Source organism: Oryzias latipes, chromosome 1, assembly GCF_053564925.1.
Source record: "Oryzias latipes strain Hd-rR chromosome 1, Olatipes_Hd-rR_3.1".
Lineage (NCBI taxonomy): Eukaryota > Metazoa > Chordata > Actinopteri > Beloniformes > Adrianichthyidae > Oryzias > Oryzias latipes.
Genome location: NC_136237.1, coordinates 2,560,689 through 2,584,650, shown reverse-complemented (window position 1 = coordinate 2,584,650; position 23,962 = coordinate 2,560,689). Strand labels below are relative to the sequence as shown.

The following is a 23,962-nucleotide window of genomic DNA, read 5'->3' as shown; positions in this document are numbered from 1 at the left end:
ATTTAAAAAGAGTAAACAGAATTTTTACAATGACATGACCCAACACTTGCTCATGATATCTTTGAACTCAAGATCTATCTGTCCGTCCGTCCGTCCGTCCGTCACCTACATGGCCGGAAAATGCCAAAATGTACAGGCATGACTCATCGCAGAGCTTTTTTTAGTATTTCCTTAAGTATATTAAGTACATGAACTAAGCTGAAGTTGCCGTCTGATTTTATTTTAGCAACTTTATTTTAGCACCTAGAATCCAGTTTAAAAAGACATTTGAGAAGGTCTGTAGATATTTTACAGAGGGTCAAGATTCCATGAGATAGAGTTGTTGTTTTATAGACGTTATTTTTGATTTATGACAAGTCTTTTATTGTTCTTTTTAAAGAATGCCATTTCAGCAACAACATAACTTGATTCAGGCTCAGATTATACTTCAGGGAGGGCAAAAGAAATTAATCATAGTTTTTTTTTGGTAAAACAATATTATATATTAATTCAAAGTTTTAGTTTTGCTTTTTGGATGAAAGTCGGCTCAGAGTCTGAGAACAGTTGATGTGAGAACAACACGTCTTAATGGGGCAACTTTTCAGTTTTACCACCTAGATTTAAATCCTTAAACAACCTGTAAACTGCAGCCTACATGTAACACTTCTACCTTCAACTTATTTGTCCCATTAAAGTTGGTCCAAACCTTTGGGATGTCATTTTAGAACCTCATTTCATTCAAATGTCTCTTTGCTTGGTGCTGTTTTTAACCTTGTGTTCTTGCTGCTTTCAACAATTACCTTTTAGACTGTAATACATGAGCTCTAATAGTTATTTCTTGTGTTTGTTTAATAAAGTTCTTTTGTAATTTTGTAATGTAACAACTTAAATGTTGGAATACAAAGACTGAATTATAAGAAAATGCATCAAATGTCCATTTAATATTACTAATAATGAAATAGAAGAAACAGACTTTTCCAAAATGAAGACAATAATAAAAATAGTCCATAATTACAAAAACTGACCGTGTCAGTAGTGGGTATTTCCACCAGTGACAGCTGGACAGCGGCGTCTTCTGCTCCTCACTATAACCTCATGAGGTTCTGAGGCGTTCCAATCTTCCACAAGTGCTCCATGCAGTTCTGCAGGTCACTTGGGGGTCCAATCATCCAGTCTCTGCTTCAGCTGGTCCTAGACGTGCTCAGTGGGTTCAGGTCAGGGGTCATTGCTGGCTGTAACATATGAGCCACTCCCACTTCCTGAAGTCCAGCTGTGACTATTCTGGCACCATGTGGCGGTGCATCATCATCCATGAACAGGAAGTTGGGGGTGTTCTGGTGGATTTGGACCATCTGCTACAACTAAATCAATTTTACTGTGATGGTTGCCCGGACTGTTTCCCAAAATCGACGAATAATTTGCGTTTGGTGTGAACATAGCTTAAGCCTACCCGAATTTTCATCATGTCTTTGTTTACACTCTCTCTTGTTATCTTACAGGCACTCAAAGTCCCAATCCAACATTTTCGGTGCAACAAAATGGCGAGCAACACCAGAGCCATCCGGCCAAGACGTTTGGAGCCAGATTCCACCTCAGAAAACAAAGACGTACGTGAATCTATTTGGTGCATCATGATGGAGTGGAGCAGGGACTGCCGATTGAACAGCAGTTTACCAACTACAAGCTTTTTCAATGTTTGCATCTGCTCTGATGAACAATTTGAATAAAGAAACATGCAGAAACTTAGTTTTAGGCTGAAATTTCTTTATGTCCATGAGAAAAATGCTACAGGAAACATGTTCAAAACACCAAAAGCAGGGGGTCTTTAAAAGTTCAACGGCAAATTTATATCAGTGACGCTTTAAATGTTCATTTCCAGAGCCCAGGACACACTGAGAAGAGCCTGAGCACGTCAGTTCGCTTTGTGACTTTAATTTTTCGAAACTGTCAGGCGGCGGCTGATGAGAGCTGCGCACGCGCACTCTTGACTGCAGCTTCCTGCCGTCACGTGATCTGCAGAAGCTGACCTGAAAGAGCAGAACCGAACAGTGTGGTACCTTTAACCTCCGGCGAACTTCTTTCACATTTTTGCCGGTAATTGTTGCTCGAGGCCGTCGAGGATGTTTTCACTCGGCGAGACGATGGATTTCCTCATCGGAAACCCCTTTTCAACGCCCGTGGGGCAGAGAATCGGTGAGTTTGAGCGGATTTGGAAGTTTTTCCTTATGATACGTCTCTAGATTTTTTAATTAAGTTACGCCTTTAAAGGTTTAAACACAAATTTTCTATTTTTGTGCGTTTATAAATAACAATTTTAAACGTAAAAGGTGTAAAACCGAATTTGTCAACAGGGATGACGTAGTTGAAGGTGGGACTTAAGTTCCTTTGAAGCCGCTTATGATTGGTTACTAGGTTTGAGTGGCAGCTGCGTTGGCGAATCACAGCTCCGCCTTGTGTTTCCGCTCGCTTCCGTGTTTTCACCGGGGTTAAACTTTATGAGAACTTTTTGTGGTTCACGTTTTATGAGCTCTTGCTCTTCTGAACGAACTGAAAAAATATGTATTTATTTTTAAAAGTGTTTTTAGACTAAAAACGCAGAAAATCCTGGAGCAGGCGTGACCTGCTCGAGCTTTTCCTTCATTTTTTCTGCATCAGAGAGCAGCTCAGACGCAGACTTCCGAGGCAGGATGGGAGCAGGAGCAGCTGACAGTCACATGAACTGGAGGAGCTGGGAAAGCAGGGTTTGAGGGAGGGCAGAGGGATTCAACAGGTCCTCAAACGTGAGGTCAGGAGTCTGATTTGCAGCTGGGGAAAAGAAGTTAAGGAGATTTAGAGACTTATGAGGAACCCGTGAAGGGTGCAGCGCAGAGATCTGGCCTTGATTTCCAAAGAGTTTGAAAAGCAAACATGTTAGAGGTGGAAAAGTAATGTTTTATTTCTTCTTCATTAGCAAGTTCTTGGTTCATATTTTTCAAGATTTTTTTGTTTTTGAGAAGAGATGAATAAAGTTTAGTCTAAATTACAAAAGGGGTTTATTCAAATATACCTCTGGAAATTAAGAGGATTCATAACCACCTGTTGTTAAATATGTCCGACGCAAGAGGCCTTCATCCCTCATCTGTTTGCTCAGCTGTTGGACAGGACAAGTGGGGGAAAAAAGCGCCAATAAAAATAATGCCCGACATAATAACGTGCAAAAGAAATAGTTTGATCTTAAAGTATAAAAATCATTGCTCTGTTTGAAACTGAAGTGCAAAATGATAACTATATTTTTTTTAACTGATGTGCTAAATAAATGGCTGCTCATAGAAATAAACTTTTCAAAAACACAGGCATTCAAGCATTTTACAAACCGGAACGAGTGACAAAAAGAAATAAAGCCACCACAGTCACATTTGGTTTTAACTGTGGTTGGATCAATGGAAGATTTTTAGGTTAGCTGTTGATTTTTTTTCATCCAGCACATTTGCAGCAGAAGAAAAAAAAAAGATCACTATCGATGCTAGTGCAGGGCGCTGACAGCTATATCCATGCAAGCCCTGCAGTTTTCTTTTTCTTTTTCAAAATAATCACCAGCAATGACGACAGCTTCGTATTCTTTCCACACATCGCGGTGGTGAATTTTTAAAAAGCTTGTGAGATTTGTGGTGTTAAAGCTCGACCTCTTTTTTTTTTCCCTCTTTGTGAAACTTCTGTTGAACAAACTTTGCAAACAGCGAGTGAGTCGTTGGTCTCAGACTCGGTAAAACAAACCTACATGGGTGGTTATAAGTAACACCTTTAATAATGGCGTCATTTTCCTCAGTCAACTATTCAAAGAACCGGGATTTAACTACTCAGAATTTCTTACGCAGCATAAAACACCAATAATCCCCAAAGAATTGGCAGTAGTGTTTGATGCCGTACCGTCTGGACTTAGCATGTTATTCAGGGGTTTCTACAGCGCTCCTCCTTTAACTCTTCATCGCCCCGATGTGTTGAAATCTCCTCTGGGGAGTTTGTGCTTCACTTCTGCTCAACAGTTGAACTCAAAAGTCAGAGCTTTGTTCCAAGATCATCTGGTTTCTGTTCCATCAGCTGCTCTTTATTGGGCTCATTTCATTTCTAAAAGTCTGGTCTCTACCACAAAAACCTTTCTTAACAAACAAAGTCAAAGAAATCTCATTTAAACGTATACACAGATTTGACACCTCCCCCCTCAGCAGGCCCCCCCTTCTCATTGGCGTTCAGTTTTCTAAGCGTCTGGTTTCCCAAAATTCTATTTTTCAACTGAAAAGGCTGCTATTTTACAGACCATGAAACCGAGTTGTTGATTTGTAGTCGCCGCATATAATGCAAAGTGGCTTTTAAAGTTTTAAAGATTGTTTTTAACTTGTGCTGTCCTATGGGGTCCAGATGACCCCCCCCCCCCTTACATTGAGGTGTTCTCCCTACCATGACAAAGGTGGATAAAGGTGGAAAGATTTCATGTAATCCATGGACACCAGTGAAGATCACAAATCACTGAAGAAAAAAGGTCCAGAGCTCTGTCTAGTGGGTCTAGATGACCCAACTCCCAAGTGCCTAGGATAGCACAAGGGTTGCTAAGTTCTTGTGACATTTTTCTGATGTGGAGGACTTTTTTTGTTTAAAGAAGCTGAAAATTTCATATGAGTATCTTTTTATTTAAAAAGGAAAGGGCAGTTTGAAAAAGATCGTATTTGACGTAGAAAATACGCTCAAAACTGTACGGCTGGATGGCTTTGATGTTGGTCACCATTTTTGTTGCTCTGCTACTGTTAGGTTGGGGGTGTGAGGGGCCGTAAGCTAGCAGAAGAGAATGTGAACAAAGAGCTTTCAGTAATGGACGGAGGAACGGGTGGGGTAGAATAGAATATCTTTATTTCTAAAGCACTTTTCCCAGAGCGAGTCACAAAGTGCTTTACAAAGAGCGTAAAATCATATCGAAACACAAAAAATTAGGAAAATACAATAATAATAATAATAATAATAATGGTAAAACAAAACACAGTAAAACGCGGTAAAACTAGGACTAAATCAACTAAAAGTCTTGACCTGAGATTTAAAATACTAAACGGAGGTGAGGGTGAGGGGGGGTCAGTGCCTACAGTCTCGCCCACAATTCCTGCCGCTGTGCAGATGCTGTCACTCTGTCAGAATTCCCGCCCTAACTACCAAAAAACTATAGTGCTGCACTATGTAGTGCCCTGAATTTGAAAAGCAATTCGGACAATTTTTATATATTGTTTTTAAACAGTGGATATGACGATTTCACAAAGTTAAAATCTAATTAATGTGAGCGTTTTGCGACAATTATTTATGAGTCAACAGTCTTCTGAAGATAAAAATGTTTATGGTTTATAAAAAAAAAAAATTTAAATGTACGTTTTTGGGCAAAAATTGTTCCGACTGGTCTATATCCAGTGAGCATCGATACACACTGGCTTTTCACCGAGACTTCTGGGAAATTTCTTGGGCGCTGGATTTTGTAGATTCGGAAAGCTCTAGAAAATGGCAAACGTGGGATATAGTGAGCAATGTTGTGAGTAGGGAAGGAATTAGGACACAACCAATGTCTTTGAAAACAATACAATTTTTAAAATTTTGGCTAAAATGATCATACTGAAAGCCAACTGGGAACGCTCTGAAAGTGGATCAAAAGAGGATCTGAGTGGGACTTTATTGAGCTGGAAATCAGTCAGATGTTCTGAAGATCGTTCTGAAGCTTAAAAAACCAAGAGTTCATCAGGACTGTGCAGAACGCAGGTTAGGTGGGACGCTGCAGAACATCTGAAGAGGAAAAACAAGTTCAAGTTCTTCCTCTGCTGATGTGGTTATTCAGTGTCAACCTGCTGTGTTTGTGCTGACAGAGCGGGCGACCAGCGGCTCTCTGCAGGCGGAGGACTGGGGGCTCAACTTGGAGATCTGTGACATCATCAATGAGACCGACGAAGGGTAAGGAGACGACCGGTCCGGGCTTTCCATCCAGTCCTCCTGAAGCTTTGCTTCCCGCCACAAGATTTCCTGTTGCTGTTGACCTGCTCGCTTCCTTTCTGGCTGTGATGCCGCTCAAACGTCTGACAACCAACTCGCCCTTTTACTCAAAATGCCCCAGTTCTTTTTTTGGAGGGGGCATTATTTGGTTTTTGTGGTTAAAACCCCCCCAATGTTTTTGTGAAGTGTATTTTTTAATAAAACGGCATCATTTTGCACCAGAACATCCCATAGCTGCCGTGTTTAGTGCTGGGCTCATTTGCATTTCTGCTTCCCTTCAGGCCCAAAGACGCAGTCAAAGCCATAAAGAAGAGAATCGTTGGGAACAAAAACTTCAGGGAGATCATGCTGGCTCTTACCGTGAGTTTCGGTTTACAACAGCTGTCCTCTCGTGGCTCATCAGTGTTCACGGCAGGGGGGGGGGGCACACGCGGCCCGTCAAGCTATTTCATCTGGCCCGCCAAACTGGAATAAATCCCTGTAATTTTGGTGTCCACCCATAGATGGTGCACTACAAATAATCTGACCTTTGTCTGTGGTGTTCATGTGGTGTTGGGAAAATTTGTTGGTTTTTTTATGGTCGTGCGTTTTCCGGGATGGAAAATCATTTTTCCCATCATTCCAACACCAACATGAACGCAGCATTTCTCTAAGTTTACAATATTTCCTGAAGGACATTGACGCAATTGACGCAATTGACAGTAAAACGAGAAGAAAACAAACAGTTTTAAAATAAAAACTCCAAAATGTTCTGATTTAATATATATATATATCAGTTTTCAATCAAAATTAAAGAATGTCTTCATCTAGATTCTATGTTCTGTCTTTCTCTTATGGGGTGGATTACCAAAACACACCACGCCTCTGGTTCCTTGTGATAAACTTTAGAACCCAAAAAGTTTGCCCCCCCCCTGGTTCACGGTGATACGTTTGCAGGTGGTTCTGTAAATACCTGAGCAGAATGTTCTCGTGGTTTTTTCTGTTTGTCTTTTGAAGGTTCTTGAGACCTGCGTGAAGAACTGTGGCCACCGCTTCCATGCTCTGGTGGCCACCCAGGACTTTGTGGAGGGGGTTCTGGTCCGTTCCATTTTGCCCAAATACAACCCCCCCACTATCCTCCATGACCGTGTTCTCAGCCTCATACAGGTATGCGTGTTCACGGGGAACCTGTCACAGACCTTCACACGGAGGGATTTTATTTATTTAGCATGAAAAGTTCAGTGAGCAAGAAGGTGGCCTTTGAGGCGAATGACGCAGCATCATATAGATCCTTGACAGCTGTGTCAGGCTCTCATCGTGATGAAGGGATTTCTGCAGAGTGACTGTTTGGTCTTTCCAGAGTCTGTCATCTGTTCTTGCTCGGGCTTTCACAGTAGCTGCTGTGCTTTAGAGCAGGGGCCCCCCAACCCTTTTAAGGCCACAGACCAGTCTAACGTCAGACCTGATGTTTTTCAGCGACGAGGCTGCAGTTAGGGCTCACATTTTTTAAGCGTCTGGTTTCCAAATAATCTATTTGTCAGCTGAAGAGTTTGCTATGATGTAGTTTTAAAAAGACACTTTAAAACTGACGGTGGATATTTTACAGATAAAGAGTCAATATTTGTCCGTATTCCCACCCTAACCCCTAACTACTAAAAAAAAAACCATATAGCGTTGACTATGTAGTGCCCTGGATTTTAAAAGCGATTCGGACACCAAGCTCACTACTTTGTTTAATCTTTTGTCGTAACGACATTCATCCAATCTACGGATTTCAGTAGTAGCTCCGCCCTAACCGGTCCGTTCCATTTTTCTATGGACCTACAACCAACAGGGGCCCAAAAGTGGAAGGAATCGGTCCGGCTTTATTGGTCCATTTTATAATGGAGACACCCAAAACCCCTAGCTGGACCGGACCACTCAGTGGAAACGAGGCTTTACTCCCCCTTAAATGTTGCATAAGTGTCGCTTTTCTCTGTGCGGTTTCACCGAGCGGCCTTCATTCTACCTGCGTGCTCCGTGTGCCCCGTCCAGGTTTACCCGCTGTTTACCTGCACACAGCCTGCTTCCAGCCCTAAGGGTAGTTGTGACTCGAGGCTTTAATCCCGTTAAAAAAACATTTCTCCTAACATTGGTTTAGAAAAGGTGTCATTCAGTGAGTGGTATGAAATTCTGGGTATTGGTATCAGCAGCCGGCTCTGGTCAAGTGAAGTCCAAACCTTCCTAATCGCTCTGAATTCTTTCACTCTGGGCTGAAAGCTGTTGAATGCAGTGACGCATCTGCCCCCTCTTTCACCCGCAGTCATGGGCTGATGCGTTTCGCACTAACCCCTCCCTGTCAGGGGTGGTGTACGTCTACGATGACTTGAGAAGGCGGGGTCTGGAGTTCCCCATGACGGACCTGGATGCCCTGTCTCCCATCCACACTCCAAACAGGGTGAGCCGGGTCACAGGGCAGAGGGCAAATCCTCATTTGGGGTCCTGTGTAGACTCTGTCTCTCTGACATCTTGCAGAGTATTCCTGAGAACGGCCCCTGTGAGGTGGCCCCCGCCCCCACGCCTCCGCCACAGTCTACGGCTCCAGCTGGTAACCACAGCCAGAATAGCTCCCCTCCAGTCCAGCCCAGTGATGGACCAGTGTCGCTGTCTCCAGCACAGGTACCGCCACATGTCTGTTTAGTCGGTGGAGCCTCAGTCTGACAGTTCCAGGAAGTCCCAGCTGATTAGCTCCCCTGTCTGTGTCTACGGCTCCACAATAAATGCTGCAAAGTCAAACATGTGAACGAAACGAGGAAGCGTCTGCACCTGCGTTTCGAGCAGGCTTTGAATGAACGCAAACACACTAAGACCATAAAATATGCCCGTAATTACTGTGCTCTGACAAGTCTGTCGTGCTACTGATAATGTTTGGGATCATCTGCAGTGAGAACCAGTTTGGTGTTTTCCCACTGACGACAGCTGTAATCAAACCCCTCCTACAACGGGACCATCTAGACCAGACACAAATGACCAACTGCAGGCCGATGTCAAACCTGCCATTTTTTAAGTTAGATTAATGAAAAAGCTGTTTTTCCATCAGTTAAATGAATTCTTAATAAGAATCAGCTGCTATGATGTCTTCTAGTCAGGCGTCAGACACCACCACGGCACTAATCGGTGTCTAGCTCTATGTTTGAATGCAGACAGTGAAACTATGTCTGTGCTAGTTTTATTGGATCTCAGTGTTGCGTTTGACTCAGTCGACCACACTAGATTAATCAAACGTCTGCAAAACTGGTTGGGTCTCACTGGGCCAGTACTAAACTGGTTCAAAACCTACTTCAAATCTGAGCTGACAGAAACTACATGTGGAGTTCCCCAAGGCTCCATCCTAGGCCCACTTCTATCAACCAACTACATGCTCCCACTGGCCCAGGTTATAAAAAACAACATTAGTTACCATAGCTATGCAGATGACACACAGGTATATATTACTTTGACACCAGAAGACCGAGGCCCTGCAGGCCTCAAACATTTTCCCCTCACCAAAACTGGCCTTTTTTTGCAAAACGTTTAGACACGTGTGGTGTAGAAGTTTTGATGTCGACACCGGCCTGTGCTGCCGTCACTCTAACAGAGAAGCTGTAGCAGTGATCTTTCTTTGTGGACATTTCTCTATTTTTATTCCTCTGGTGAATCTGCAGGAGCAGAAGCTGCGGAGCGACCTGGAGATGGTGAAAGCAAACCTCACTGTGATGTCCGCTCTGCTGAACGAGCTGGCACCAGGCCACAGCAAGCCCGACGACATTCAGCTTCTACAGGTGTGTGCGTGTGTGCGTGTGTGCGTGTGTGAGTGTGTGCGTGCACTATGCCTTTGGGAGTAGTTCAGCGGGGAATCCTTCTGCACACATAACCCTATCTGCAGACCACATCTTTCTGAGTGCAGCACAAATGCACGAAAACCCATCAGTGTTATCTCAGAAAACCTGTTTGGAGGGAGATGAGCTGCTACTAATGTGTAAATTGTTCATTTGTGACATGCATGTTGTGCAGATTTGGTATTAGTTCTTTTAAGATGTGTGCAAAATAAGGAGGCTGATGCCAGTCAAATGCAACGAAACTTTACTGAGTTGATATGTTTTCACCTCTCTTAGGTGATGGTTAACAGAAGGATTGAAGAGCAAACATTTTTCATTTCTGCTGACGGGTTTGTTGGCGTGAAAGTAAAGAGCTCCTCCTGTGTTCAAGCAGCAGCTCTTCTCGGTGTGTAAGAAGATGCAGACGCGTGTGGTGGAGCTCATCCCACAGCTGCTGGACGAAGGGTTCATCGCAGAGCTGCTGACGATCAATGACGACCTGAACAACGCCTTCATCCGCTATGAGAGGTGCGCGCTGGCATTTCTGCAGGATTCACGGCAAAAAGCTGGAGCTTGACGTTGTCCTGCGTTGATGTTTCAGGTTTGACAGGCAGAACAAAGCTCAAGTTACGAATTCACATCAGGTACAATCATGGTCCTGTTTTTAGAACTTGGCTGGTAGGAAATTGATGATTTCTCTTGAAAGCGTGGAGTTAGTGAGCGGGCTGACGCTCTCCTCTGTTTGCAGAGCTCCGCTGAGAGTCCGAGTCTCCTCGAAGCCGAGCCTTCAGCCGACAAACAGCCGGCTGTCATCCCGACAAGCAGCCAACCAGCAGTCGGCTCCCAGAGCGGCCCCCAGCCGGCGGCCTGTCACCGTGAGTCCGCCGTTTACGAACCCCAGAGCCTCGGGGTGACCTCAGGAACTCTGAATGCGCTGCCTTTAAAACCACAGCAGCCGGCTGTTTGCTAAAGTCTGAAACTGTGCTTGACAGAGGAAGAGGAGGAGTTTGACATGTTTGCCCAAACCAGGGGCAGCTCTTTGGCTGAGCAGAGGAAGAGGTGAGTGATGCTGACAGACGGCTTACAGCTAAACGGAATGACCCGCTCCAATAAGGAAGGCTGTTGTTGACAGCAGCATTTTCAAACATTTAAAATGGCGTTTTCCTAAAAACGGAACAAAAACAGAGGCACAAATGCCGGTTTGAAATCGGATGATGTGACAAACTGACCACAAAATGTAAAATCAAAGTCACACAAATGCAAGGATCCTGAAAGCCTTCTACAATGGTAATGGAGTTTGGCTTTAGCTTCAAAAAATCCCCCAAACTCTTTTCCTAAATGTGTTTGTGTCCAGTGTCAAGTATGAGGACCCCGGGGCCGTGGAGGGGCTGGCAGAGGCCCTGGACTCCAGGCTGCAGGTCACAGCGGCGGTGCGTATGCCGTAGTCTGGCTCCACATTCAGTAGACCCCTTTCCACAGTGACATCCGACAAAACGGCTGCCAGCGTGTAAAGTTACTTCTGGTTTAGCGGCCTAGACAGGCAAAGCGGAGAAGTGAATGCAGTTTAACAGGGTAAATAATAGAAGGTCACCGAACCAATTTACTGTATTTATGTCATAAAAGTCCTACCTAACTGTCCTCGTTTTCCTCTCAGACAAATCAAAATAAAAATGAAGGCTATTGAAAATATCGGCCGTTCATTTGAGCAGATTTTACTGTAACGGTTTCTGTTTTGGCGGATTTTATTCGCACTTAAAATAAGACCAAGCACAAATAAACGGATGGAAATTCTTTGACGCACGTTGCTGCATTACCCGCTCCCATCTTCATAACTTCCGAGGCTAAATGTAGTTGTTGTTTGACAGGATATTTTAGGGGGTAATGGTAAAAAAAAAACAGGAATAGTTTTTTTTTGGCACTGCGGGTATTTTTTTTGCTGTGCCAGGTATTTTCAGCTGCCAAAATAAGTGATTCCAATGAAGAAGAGTTCCATTTACATATTTCTCTGCATCTCCTGGAGGAGCAGTGAGCTGCAGACACAGCCGCACTGCGGTATTAAACTCTAACCGTGATCCTAACCCTTCCTCCAGGTCTGTGCGGCCACGATAAAAGCTCAGCACTTGCTCTGGTGCAAATTGTCTGTCATATTTTTGGTTTCCAGTTAATTTGATTCCCGTTTTTCCTGCAGATCAGACACGGTTATGAGCAAAAGCAAAGGGGAGAAGCGATAGAACCACGGCTGAGCGAACGGCGGTTCACTTGATCGCAGCAGAAAGCAATGCAGCAGTAATTAGTTTGACTTTAATGTAACAAAGGCTGAAACGGTCTTACTTTCGCTGTTTTTACAACCATTTTGTGAACAGAAATGTAAGCAACTTTTAACTGGGCAGAAAAGATCTGGTACAGCTCTACGTCTCAGACTCAAAGCTGTTGCTAGCGTTAGCATCGTTTAGGAGAGTAAAAACCGAATCTACCTTCAGAATCAGTAGAATTCAATGAAGTATTTGAAACCTTTGTCTGACTTTAGCCAGGTAGCAACACAGAAAATGATCCACGACTTGTTTATTACCGCCCATGTGGATTTATGGAAGCAGCTGTGCAGTATTTTTCTGCAGGCAGGATTACTTTAGTTTGTATTTTGATTTGTGAACCATCTCAGAGAGGAAAACGATCACGGGTAGGTAGGACATTTATAAATAATGCAGTTGGTAGCGGAAGTAACGTTACACAGTGGGGGAGATGTCACCGTTTTTGTGAAAAGGGTCTTTTCTCCTTCATGCTTTTCTGAAGCGTCTCTTTTGGGCTGCCTCCTCGCAGGCGCCACCAGCAAACAACGGCCTACAGAATGACATCGACGCGTGGTTGGTGGGCGACATGGTAAGGACGGTACAGACCACGTGCACCGACGTGCGCGGGACTGCTTAACACAATCGTCTGTTTTGTTTTCCAAGCTGGAGGATCAGCCCTCGATCAGTGAGGGAGTGTCCAGTGAAGGTGCGTTTGGCTGCCAACACGCCATTTCATGGTTTTTGGTGCTCGACTCTTCCTTTATGCACAACACCTGTCCTTCTCAGAGTTCGACAAGTTTCTGGAGGACCGGGTGAAGGCGGTGGAGCGCAGCGGCCAGACAGTCTGCAGCGCGCCGCCCTCCACAGCAAGACCGCCGCCGAGCGGCGCCCGGCAGCAGGGCACGTCACATGACCAGCTGTTTTCACTCTGAATGTAGAGCGAGCACAGCTTCATAAAAGAACTTCATAAAAGTCTCAATCTTTTCTGAACTAATCTCACAGTAAATGCTGTATTTCTATTTCATTACATTGTTTGTACATAACCTTCTGTTACTGTATTTATGATTTATTAGTAGTATTATATTGTGAACAAAAACTGTTTACAGTTGCAGAGAATCTCATTGGTGCCTTTGACCCAAAATGCTGATTTCCTATAAAGGAGAATAAACGGGGATCCGTTCCTCAATCCTCTGCTCTTCTGTTAACATGTTTCTGCTGATGGGGGCGGCTGAGCGGCTCCTCTCTGCTGGGGTTCAAACCTGTGTCACTGGAGGACGCTGCAATAACAATGGATTGAACGCTTTAAAGCCTTCGACCCATGTTTTCCTGTTTCTCTTTTTTTATTATTGTATCTTCCATTTTTTTGTCTCATAACTCCTACAATGTTTCATCTATTTCAACCATCCAACTATTCAAATGTTTCATCTTTTTCCAGCTGTGACTTTTTCTCCTTCAAATCCTTGAACTTTTCCAGATATTCCAGGATTTCTGCCTCCATTTAAATCCATGGGGAATCCTTGGTGCAGAAGCTCGCTGGTTCGATACCGGGCCCTGGCATTTTTCACAAACATATCCATTTTGTTATTGTGCTGTTTTCACTTTGATAATTTCTTTCTTTCTTTTTGTTGCCAGTTATGACCCTTTAAGTTTCATTTTCATTCAATAACATAACATTCAATCCTGCATTTTCTTCTGGAAATGCAGCTCCTTTTAGTTCTGAACAGGACATCATCTGTCTCTGGTATCAAGTGTGTTTTTTCAAACTTAAAAAGAACTTTAGACCAATATCCAACTCCTGTTTTTGGCTAAACTCCTGGAAAACGTGGTATTTGAACAGCGCACATTTTTTCTAGAGAGCCATAACATTATTGAACTCCACTCCACAGAAACGGTGCTGCTGAAAGTATCTCGTGACATAATGTCTGCTGACTGTACAGTGCTAGTTCTGTTAGACCTCTCCTCAGCCCTTTGATACTGTTGACCACCTTATTCTGATAACAAGGCTGAGCGATCTGATTGGAGTCCATTTTAAGGTGGTTCTCCTCATATTTGGCCGACGGGAGCTTCAGTGACATCTGAGCTTGAAAAGCCGACTTGCAGGGTACCTCAGGGCTCAGTCCTGGGGCCGCTCTTGTTCCTGCTGTATACGCTCCCTCTAGGCAAGTTAACACACCAGATCAGTGATGTTGTTTACCGTCTCTTTGCAGATGACATCCAACTGTTCCTAATTACTAAGACCCACAAACTGAGCTCCTTAATCAACTGCCTTTCTCAAATAAAGCAGTAGCTAAGTGGCCGCTGCCTTCAGCTAAACTCAGACAAAACGACAAAAACAAAACAATGATTATAGCCCCGGATGGGCCCATCCCTGCCATTAAAAGTCAAGTAGTAGCTGGCAAAACCCAGCCTCAAAAACTTAGTTGTGTTTGATGAAGCAATGTATCTTGAATAAAACTAAGCCTTACTGCAGCCTTTTCACTTGTCAAAACAAGAAGGAACTGTAGTGTCTGCAGCTGGTCCAGAAATCTGCTACCAGGCTTTTGGCTCGCACAAACAAAAGAACACATTTCACCCCATTTTAAAGTCTCTTCATTGGCTCCCCAGTCGCTTCTGGAATACATTTTAAAATCCTGGTCCTGACCTTCAGAGCCCTACGTGGACAAGCTCTTTCGTGCATCTCAAAGCTTCTCCAGCCCTACACCTGAAGGTTGAGATCCTCAGAGAAAAATCTCCTGATGGAGGAGGCCGTTCTTTTAAAGAAGTGACTCCCAGACTGTGGAACAAACGTCCTCACATTCACTGGACTCTTTTCAAAGCCAACTCAAAACGCTTCTTTATAATCAAGCTTTCCAGTCCCATTGAATGGGCTTCTGGCTGGCTGACTGTATTTTATGTCTTTTTAACTGTGCTGCATTTTATTTATTTTTTCTTTTGTAAAGCACTTTGTGACTGCTGTCTGTGAAAGGTGCTATATAAATTCATATTACTTACTCATCGTAGCGGTAGACAGAGCTGGATCTGGCACGAGAAACGGTGACAACGGATGCCTGATAATGAAGCACAGAGGAAGTGTTGTGAGACTCTGTCGTCTGTCCTGTGCTCACTCCTGGAATGAGTTGTGTAGTTGAATTTTTTTTCTTCCTTTAAGCTTCAGTTGGGACAAATCTAAAGACAGTTGGTAGAACTTCTACAGCTCAACGTTTGACAAAAAGCCTCCAGTTTGATCACGCAAAAAAGGTTAGCGCATGTAGGCTTCTCTCTTGTTACATTAGAAACATATCAGGGGCTGTAAGCATGCGGGAGTGCATGTAAACAGAGAGCTCTCAGTTACCGATGATGGGAAGGGGGTGTGGGTTGTTCTGCGCTAACAGTCCCACCTATGTCCTTGAAAAAAAGCATAGTTATTGTTTATTTTGGCAAAAAACGGCATTATTATAATAATAATAAAAAAACACTGGTAACACTATAAAAATAGATTTTTATCTGGTGGTAAAAAATGTAAAATCTACTGATAGTAAGAAAAATAACAGAATTGAGAATATATATATATATATATATATATATATATATATATATATATATATATATATATATATATATATATATATATATATATATATATATATATATATATATATATATATATATATTCATTCATTAATAATTTCATTTATAATTATTTTTTTACCTTACGACCATAGCGTACAAACATCCGAGGATCCGTGAACGCAGCAGCGCTGACGTCGACGTACACAGTCGAGATGGCAGCTTCGATGGAGGACGAGTTCGAAGATGCGCCTGATGTGGAGCCGCTGGAGCCAACCCTGAAGAACATCATCGAGCAGAAGTCTTTGAAATGGATTTTCGTTGGCGGGAAAGGTGGTGTCGGTAAAACGACGTGCAGGTGAGCTGAAGGAGACGCCGCTGTCGCTCCGTCACAACTGGTTAGCTAGCGCGGCTAGCTCGGGCTCACGGTGAAGTTCGTGGTCTGTCCTCCCGTCGGCAGCAACATCCGAACTGTCATTTGGACCATCACTGCAGCTGACCGGTTTCCTTGTTTCTTATTTTGATTTGCGACCGGTTACGTGGGGAAAAAAAGCCCGGGTTTTGTCATCAGTTTACCCCGGGAGTTGAGGGTTGCTGCTTCGCAGCGTCAGCAGCTAGCTAACGGGTGACACATGATCATCGACGAGGTTCTCAGGTGCTTTGACGCTGTTCGCCGCTCCCAAACCCGGTTCTGCTTTTACCGGTAGAAACCCCTCAAACAAGTGTAAAGGATTGAAATCCTAACTAATAGGGGTACAAATATTAAGCTTGCTCTGGTCGACTAACAGTAATGCAGGTCCCTGCCCACACCTGTCAGTCCCTTTAACTCCTGTGCCTTCGTTTGGAAGGTGTGTGTTCTGTCACCCTGGCCTAACTCTAAAACCTTTTGGTAGTGAATGGGTGTAGTAAGACAGGCTTCAGAACTTGATCCTTGTCAGTCAGCTGAAGCGTCGTTCTGCAATGCACTTGAAGCTCACTTGCACAGATCCTGCCTTTACAACAACCAGCCAGAGTGATGGAGTGCCCCTAACCCAGAACAATCTTCAAAAATTAAAACCTAGACCTCTGTAACTGGCTCAATGAAAACAGCAAACATTTATTTGAACAAGGATTAATCTGTGTTACCTCTCTAAAGTAGTAAAAGAAATATTACTTTCTACTTTGTATGTTCAAAAGAAAACAGATTTGGATGTAAAACACCAGGTGAATTATTTGACAGTCCGGAAACAAAAAAAAAAACTTGAAAGTCAATAAACCACACAATAAATAAATAAATAGATCCAATATAAAATGGTGATCAAACAAATGAACAAATAGAAATGAATAAATCAAGACAGTAGAGCTCTCGACTTCCTCCGATTAACTAACTCCAGACGTTGATAACAGTTTTCTTCCAGAATGGGCGCGAGATGCCCGAACGGCGTAACAGTCAGTTAACGGTTTTGACAGTTAGCTTCAGACGGTTCTTTTCCGCGGGGAAATCGAACTGGTCTCTAATCCCGAATGGTCTTCAAAAACGTAAATGTTCAAAGACAGTGGTGCCCGCCTCCTTGGCCTCAGATGTTTTCCCGGCTTGAACTGAGTTCTCAGCTTCAAAAGATAAAATAAAACAGTACCTTCTCTCCAGACCAGTAGAATGGTGTACAGCTGGTGAATTACCACAGTGAATCACTGGGATGTTAGCTGTATGGCAGGGGAATACTCTTTCAGAAACTGCTCAGCAATACGCCGCTCTGCGGGAACTCCTCTTCTCCGCTGACGGAGCTGTCACAGACACCGCGCTCCGCCTCCGTGCCCTGCCTCCGGGCCCCGCCTCCGAAATCCCGAAGCTTGCGGCCTGGGGAACTCCTCCTTACGTGCTGGCTGTCTTCCTGCACTTCTCACGTAACGAGCGAGATACTGCCGTCTCTAAATCACTGTCGAACCTGCTCCAGGTTATTTTCTTCAAAACAGTTTTTTAAGAAGCCGAGACATCCCATCCGACCAGTCTCTCTCCCCGTCCAACCGTTCTTTTTTTTCTGTTTTCCAACGTCTGTCCCCTCGCGCCTTCGTCTGCGTCTGACGTCATGTCAGGCCCGCTCATCACTTTCTGTCACCGTTACACAAGTTTGTAAATTTAAATAAATGAAAGCCGCCAAGTGGCGCCTTTCTGAAGATGCGCGATGAAGCAGCTAGCGTTAGCCGCTTTCATTCATAGCACAGGTGACAAACACCTGAAGATCCCGACAGCGGGATAGAAACAGGTGTTTCCGGATGGTTTCTGAGTGTAATTATGTATCTTAGGAGCTTTAAAAGGAAAAGAGTAACTTAAAAGCATTCAATACACCTTTTTTTCTTTTGGCTATATGTTCTTACAAAATCTAATCATTGGTTAGCTACATGTTTTTGTTGTCTCACGTGACGTGTGTGAGCTTCTGACATGCGCAGTAGCTCACCCCGTGACTCCTGTGTTTTGCAGCTGCAGCTTGGCCGTGCAGCTGGCTGCGGTCAGGGAGAGCGTCCTGATCATCTCCACCGACCCGGCCCACAACATCTCTGACGCCTTTGACCAGAAGTTCTCCAAGGTGCCCACAAAGGTCAAAGGCTACGACAACCTGTTCGCCATGGTGAGTCCTTGTCCAAGCCGGGGGTTCAATTCTGACTTTTCAATGTTATGTATTAACTCCTTAAGAAAAAACTGAAGTGTGACGGACAAAACCACACAGTTTTTTCCTTAAAGGGCCTAAACCAAACCTAATCAACTTTAAAAAAAAACTTTTAAAGTGTTTTATAATCTTCATTCCTCTCTACAAGTGGTATTTTGATCCATTCATGCAATTCTGAGTATTCTTCCAAAAACCTGCTCTCTGGGCTCTAGCCCCTCCCAATCCACGAAAACGAGTGGGCTCTCACATTGTGATGTCACAAAGTGAGGAACCGCCCCTTTCCAGGTAGTCTGCCCCTCCCCCAGGCTCACGCGCCCACTTTCTCGGCTAATCGCTTTCCTTTTCTACGCACATCGAGTTCGGATGTTGATTGGATTCGTTGGAGGAACGCAGACACGCTGCCGAGGCCGGCTCTAGGATGACGTCATGAGATGGGCGGTGCCCACAAAGAGAGAGGGGCGGAGCCTTAGAGATTGGAAAAGTCTTACTTCTGGGTAGAAAAATGAGAAAAATAACTCGTATTTCATAAAAACAATTGTTCTTTAGTGTGCCAAAGGTCGTCCAGTGATCAGAAGGGTTGGCGGTTGGATCCCGCGCCCCTGTCCGTCTGCCCCAGGTGATGGTAGCTACTGATGCAGCCACAGCTGCATCAGTAGCTACCATCACCAAGTATGAATGAATTTAGCGTGACACAGGCCCTTTTAAGTTGTGTGTTTTGTGTTAATTCAGTTTTGTATCGCAGCATGAGATTGTGTTTAGCTCCTCTGTTTGTGGATTTTCTCCAGCATGACTCCAGAATCATGAGGGTGTTTTCTTTCCACATGCGCTCAGTGTCATGAGCTTCGCCCGAAGGCGGTAACTGAAGCAGCCCTCGTGGGTTTTTTCCCCTCCCCCTGCCGATGCAGGAGATTGACCCCAGCCTGGGCGTGGCGGAGCTGCCCGACGAGTTCTTCGAGGAGGACAACATGCTCAGCATGGGCAAGAAGATGATGCAGGAGGCCATGAGCGCGTTTCCCGGGATCGACGAGGCCATGAGCTACGCAGAGGTCATGAGGTAAACGGAGCGGCGGGACCGCCGTCGGCGCTCGCTGCACGTCCCTGTGAGGAGTAACTGAGCGTGCTTGTGTGCCTGAACGTAAGGTTAGTGAAAGGAATGAACTTCTCGGTGGTGGTCTTCGACACCGCCCCCACCGGCCACACGCTGCGCCTGCTCAACTTCCCCACCATCGTGGAGCGAGGTCTGGGCCGCCTCATGCAGATCAAGAACCAGATCAGCCCCTTCATTTCTCAGGTGAGGCGGCGGCGGCGCCACTGGAGGACGTTCTCCAGCTGAAGCTGTCGACCTTTTTGATTCCCTCTTCCAGATGTGCAACATGCTGGGTCTGGGTGACATGAACGCAGACCAGCTGGCGTCCAAGCTGGAGGAAACGCTGCCGGTCATCCGCTCCGTCAGCGAGCAGTTCAAAGACCCCGTAAGTGACGTTCAGCAGGACTTCACCTTCCAGTTTCACTAGTCGAGTTACTAAAGAATAAACACACAAAATAGAAGCTCTAAAGGCCCGTACACACCGGGACGAATATTCGCCAGGCGTTATTCGCCAGCGTTTTTCGCCACGTCTTTTGTGTTCACACCCAGGCGATTTTCGCTGACGATGAGCTGAACGAACATGCAATTTCATTCCCTGACATTAGATGGCGCTTAATGTAAACAGAAATACTCCTGTACACAAGGTGGCGCTGCACAACTTTACGCTTCTTAAAGTTGCTTTTCACTCAGAAGAAGAGAGCAAGTATTTACGCGCTTGTCAGAATAATACAAAGAAAACATGAATATTTCAAGCACCAGTAGCTCCAACTGGTGCTTGGTTCGGGGATATTTTAGAATGTCCGTCATTATTTCTTCGCGGCAGTGTAGACGCTACTTGGCGTCTATCTTCTTCGCTGGTATGTGTGCTCAGAAAGGCAGTTTTGTGTTTGAGCGCCCCCAAGTTGTGTTTTACTGTAACTTCAGAAGCTCCAGACACGTGTGCAAAAGCGCCATTCTCATTGGTCGAATAGATTTCGACGCGGCGCATCAAACCAAAAAAACGAACCCGAGGCGTTTTTAAAAAAAGTGACGCTTTGACGCGTGGCGTTTTTTCGCGTCGGTGTGCACACTCACATTGATGCCCTTTAGGGTTGTGCCGATGGACGATATCATCGTCCATCGTGATGGGTGACTGACATCCCGATGGAGAGACCACCATCGTGATGCCACGCCCCCGCCACGTTGCGCGTCGACACCATAAGCCGCGGTTACATGTACAAAATATCTTGATGGGATCAATGGTCGGATTAGAATCCAACCGTGTAGATGGGCCCAGAAATTTTTTTCCAGAATATAAAAACGTTCACTAAGGTCACAATTTCGGTCGGAATAAATCATTCGCACATGCGCAGTATTCGCACATGCGCAGTTTGAAAACCGGAAGAGGATACAACTTCCGCCGAGCGGCTTTTTTTCCAAACTTTATTGAATGTAACAATTCAATACAAAACGATAACAGCGCCGAGCGGCTATATACATTGACATGTCAGCTCGGTAAAATACGAGATGATCTTCTAAACTTGCTTTTAATAATGTTACGGTTATTATCAAACACCTGTTCGCTCATCATTTGAATTTTAATCCGTGTGGTCAGTGCTTTTTCTGAACGTAGCCAGGATTAGCAGTATGCTAACACGGGCTAACAACATTAGCTTTGGGTGGCGCTGCATGCTGTGAATAACAGCATGCAGCCTTTATTTAGTCGGGACACGACTGGAAACACAAATCCACGTGATTGTTTGAATGTTTTCTAAGGACTGAGCGACATTTCTGCTTTGAAGCTCAAACCGCTGTGTCTGCTGACGATCCGAGCTGTGCTCAGACACACGTTTAGACCCGGTTCTGAGTTCGGTTGCTTGTACCCCTAGAGCTGCGGGACGGATCGCAGTCTTAAATCTCCCACACATACCGCTCATGTACCCCCCCCCCCCCCCCCCTTCCCATCAAACACAAAGCTGTAAATCCGCCCTCCACCGGTCCACTTCGCTAGTTAAGTGCGGGAGCGGATTACTTCTTTTCTATTTTGTTTGTTACTTTTTCTGTTAAAGTCACTTCCCTCAGTTTATACTGGATCATCGCGGATTAACCATTAGTTGGGAAATAAAATGATAAAAGCAAAATAACGAATAGCAGTTATATAAGAACGAAAAATGTAAACACCCCCCCCCCCCCCCCCCCCCCCCCCGACGATGTCATCGTCTATCCCGATGGTTGACAGCAAACACCGTCAACAGCCAAATTAGGGGACATCGCCCAACCCTAGTGCCCTTTGTTTAGTCACGAGGCGTTAAACGTCGGCGAAAAACGCCGGCAAAATTCGTCCCGGTGTGAACGGGCCTTTAATGTGGAGAAACAATTCTCAGATGAATACAATAGCAGACGTAACCCGTGCATCATTTCCTTACATTAACCCCCCCCCCCCAAACATACTGAACATAGAATAGGTCAGTTCAAAGGCAATCATTTTAGTTTAATGTTAGTCATTTCCACTCCGGAAACTTCAAAGTTTAAAAACAAACAGCAACCATCCCGTAAAGCGATCGCTGTGCTTTGGTATGACGGAGCTTAGATCTCGGCAGCGTTAAATCCCAGGTCTCTGGCGCGGCAAACCATCCTGCGAGGAGAACACAGAGCACGCCTAACGCCGTGGGCGTGGCGTCTCCTCCGTGGATCCGCACCGGGTCGGGTTTTGCTTTTGCGGTCAAAGCGACCAGCGTCCGAAAATGTCGGAGGGCTCACTCCAAGCAAGTCCCCCTGTGGGGGGCCTCCGTCACCACCCCCTTATTTAGTCTTTTAATGAAGTCCCCCCATTGTTTAGCTTTTTTCTTTTAAAGAGTAATGTACATGGTGTTCTGTTGTTGGGGTTTGGTTCTGACGACCAGGCGGTCGTCAGAACCAAACCCCAACAACAGAACTCGACTCTGGTGTTCCGTCGTTGGAGTTTGGTTCTGACGACCGCCTGGTCGTCAGAACCAAATTTTATAACGGCTGTGACCAGAGTCGAGTTCTGTTGTTGGGGTTTGGTTCTGACGACCAGGTCTGGTTCTGACGAATGTCTCCCTGCTCTCTTCAGGAACAGACCACCTTCATCTGCGTGTGCATCGCCGAGTTCCTCTCCCTCTACGAGACGGAGCGGCTCATCCAGGAGCTGGCCAAGTGTCGCATCGACACGCACAACATCATCGTGAACCAGCTGGTGTTCCCCGACGCCGAGAAGCCCTGCAAGATGTGTGAAGCGCGCCACAAAATTCAGTCCAAGTACTTGGATCAGGTACGAAGCGTCCCGGCGTCTGCCGTGAAACGGCGTGAGGTGGGATCCGCGCGCTCATTTCTGCCCCGTGTTCTTCCTCACAGATGGAGGACCTTTATGAGGATTTCCACATAGTCAAGTTGCCTCTTCTGCCCCACGAAGTGCGAGGAGCTGACAAAGTTAACACCTTCTCCAAGCAACTTCTGGAACCCTACAAGCCTCCAAACAAGTGATCCTCCCCGCAGACGCCTCCTCCACCCTGACGCCTCCTTCCAGCCGCCCTCAGATCCTCACGAAGCCTCAGCGCAATCCGCTCCGTCCCCCCCCCGCAGGGAGGGGACCCCACCCGCAGCACTGCGACGGCGCCGCCCATCCCGTCCTCCGGTCTTCATCGGTCTCGGTGTGTTTCCACATCTGATCAACAAGCCCCGCCCCCTCTGCTGTGCACTTGTTGGTGATTCCAGTGAACGTGTTTTTTTATTTCCAAATAAAACTGTTTTTTGACCTCTCCATATTCTGAGCAGACGCGTCTGCGCAGATCAGAAAGCAGGTCTCTCCGGCCGCCGTGGCAGCAGACGTGTCCCCGCCTCTCTGCGCTCGTGGCGTTAAAGCCGGCGCTCACCAGTGACATTTGGAATGAAGCTAAACGGCGGGCGTCTTACCCATACGGGGATGGTTTCCACTCAACATCCCTGCATTGATTGTCCTTCAGCAAAGTGCTCAGCCACGGGACCGTGACACCTGAGAACACAGAAATGTGCAGGTAGAACGCAGGTCAACTCCTCCTCTGAAACTCCCCTCTTCGTCAACGAAGGCTTCTGAGTCGGCGAGAATCTTTTTCTATAGGTTTTCTTTAAGTGAAACTGGCAGTGAGAATTAAACGCAGTTGCCTCAACTGGCAGTCTCCTGTTTATTCCTTAAGCCAGTGGTGGGGGGGGCTGGAGACTGACCCGCATGCAGATTGTCTCTGATGGAGCATGAAGCCCGTCAACCTGCACCAACACCCCCCGCTGAGAAAAGGGGATTCCTTCGCCGTCGTCCTGCCTGAAGCCGTCAGAGGAAGGACTGAAGGGTTCATTTACTTCACCCCAGTGTTGTCAGGTAAACCGTTACAGCCAGTGGGAAATCCACCGGTGGGTAGGAGGGGGGGTTGCAGCTCCATGCAATCATAATCTACCTTAAAGTATTAATGTACAGTAGCATTTCATTGACAGAAGTAAGTATTTGATCCCCTGGTAACCATTCAGAGTCCTGGGTCACACAGACCCGTTAGACTCTCCTTATCAACCGTCTGTCCCCTGTTTGAACTGATCACCTGTAGAAAAGACACCTGTCCACAGAATCAGTCCATCAGACTA

The 23,962-nt window shown here is 45.4% G+C and overlaps 2 protein-coding genes and 1 long non-coding RNA gene across 3 annotated transcripts; 2 read left to right on the top strand and 1 right to left on the bottom strand.

Moving 5' to 3' along the window:
* The first annotated feature begins 1,913 nt into the window (after window positions 1-1,913).
* Window positions 1,914-13,267, top strand: LOC101170496 (target of Myb1 membrane trafficking protein). The gene is made up of 15 exons (XM_011480697.4): window positions 1,914-2,172; window positions 5,850-5,934; window positions 6,255-6,333; window positions 6,970-7,119; window positions 8,255-8,389; window positions 8,467-8,610; window positions 9,636-9,752; window positions 10,183-10,316; window positions 10,390-10,432; window positions 10,537-10,663; window positions 10,781-10,847; window positions 11,143-11,218; window positions 12,606-12,665; window positions 12,740-12,782; window positions 12,863-13,267. The coding sequence occupies exons 1-15, from the start codon at window positions 2,100-2,102 to the stop codon at window positions 13,006-13,008; spliced, it is 1,479 nt and encodes a 492-aa protein (XP_011478999.1). The 5' UTR covers window positions 1,914-2,099; the 3' UTR covers window positions 13,009-13,267.
* On the bottom strand, window positions 10,037-15,895 carry LOC144994434 (uncharacterized). Its single transcript, XR_013657974.1, has 3 exons — window positions 15,765-15,895; window positions 15,068-15,123; window positions 10,037-10,952 (listed from the first exon to the last, which is right to left on the bottom strand). It is a non-coding gene; the product is annotated as an uncharacterized LOC144994434 (long non-coding RNA).
* Window positions 15,800-23,499, top strand: get3 (guided entry of tail-anchored proteins factor 3, ATPase). Its single transcript, XM_004066294.5, has 7 exons — window positions 15,800-15,980; window positions 18,081-18,228; window positions 19,173-19,321; window positions 19,408-19,558; window positions 19,632-19,739; window positions 22,428-22,625; window positions 22,709-23,499. Exons 1-7 carry the CDS (start codon window positions 15,838-15,840, stop codon window positions 22,835-22,837), a joined length of 1,026 nt encoding a protein of 341 aa, XP_004066342.1. The 5' UTR covers window positions 15,800-15,837; the 3' UTR covers window positions 22,838-23,499.
* The last annotated feature ends 463 nt before the right edge of the window (window positions 23,500-23,962 follow it).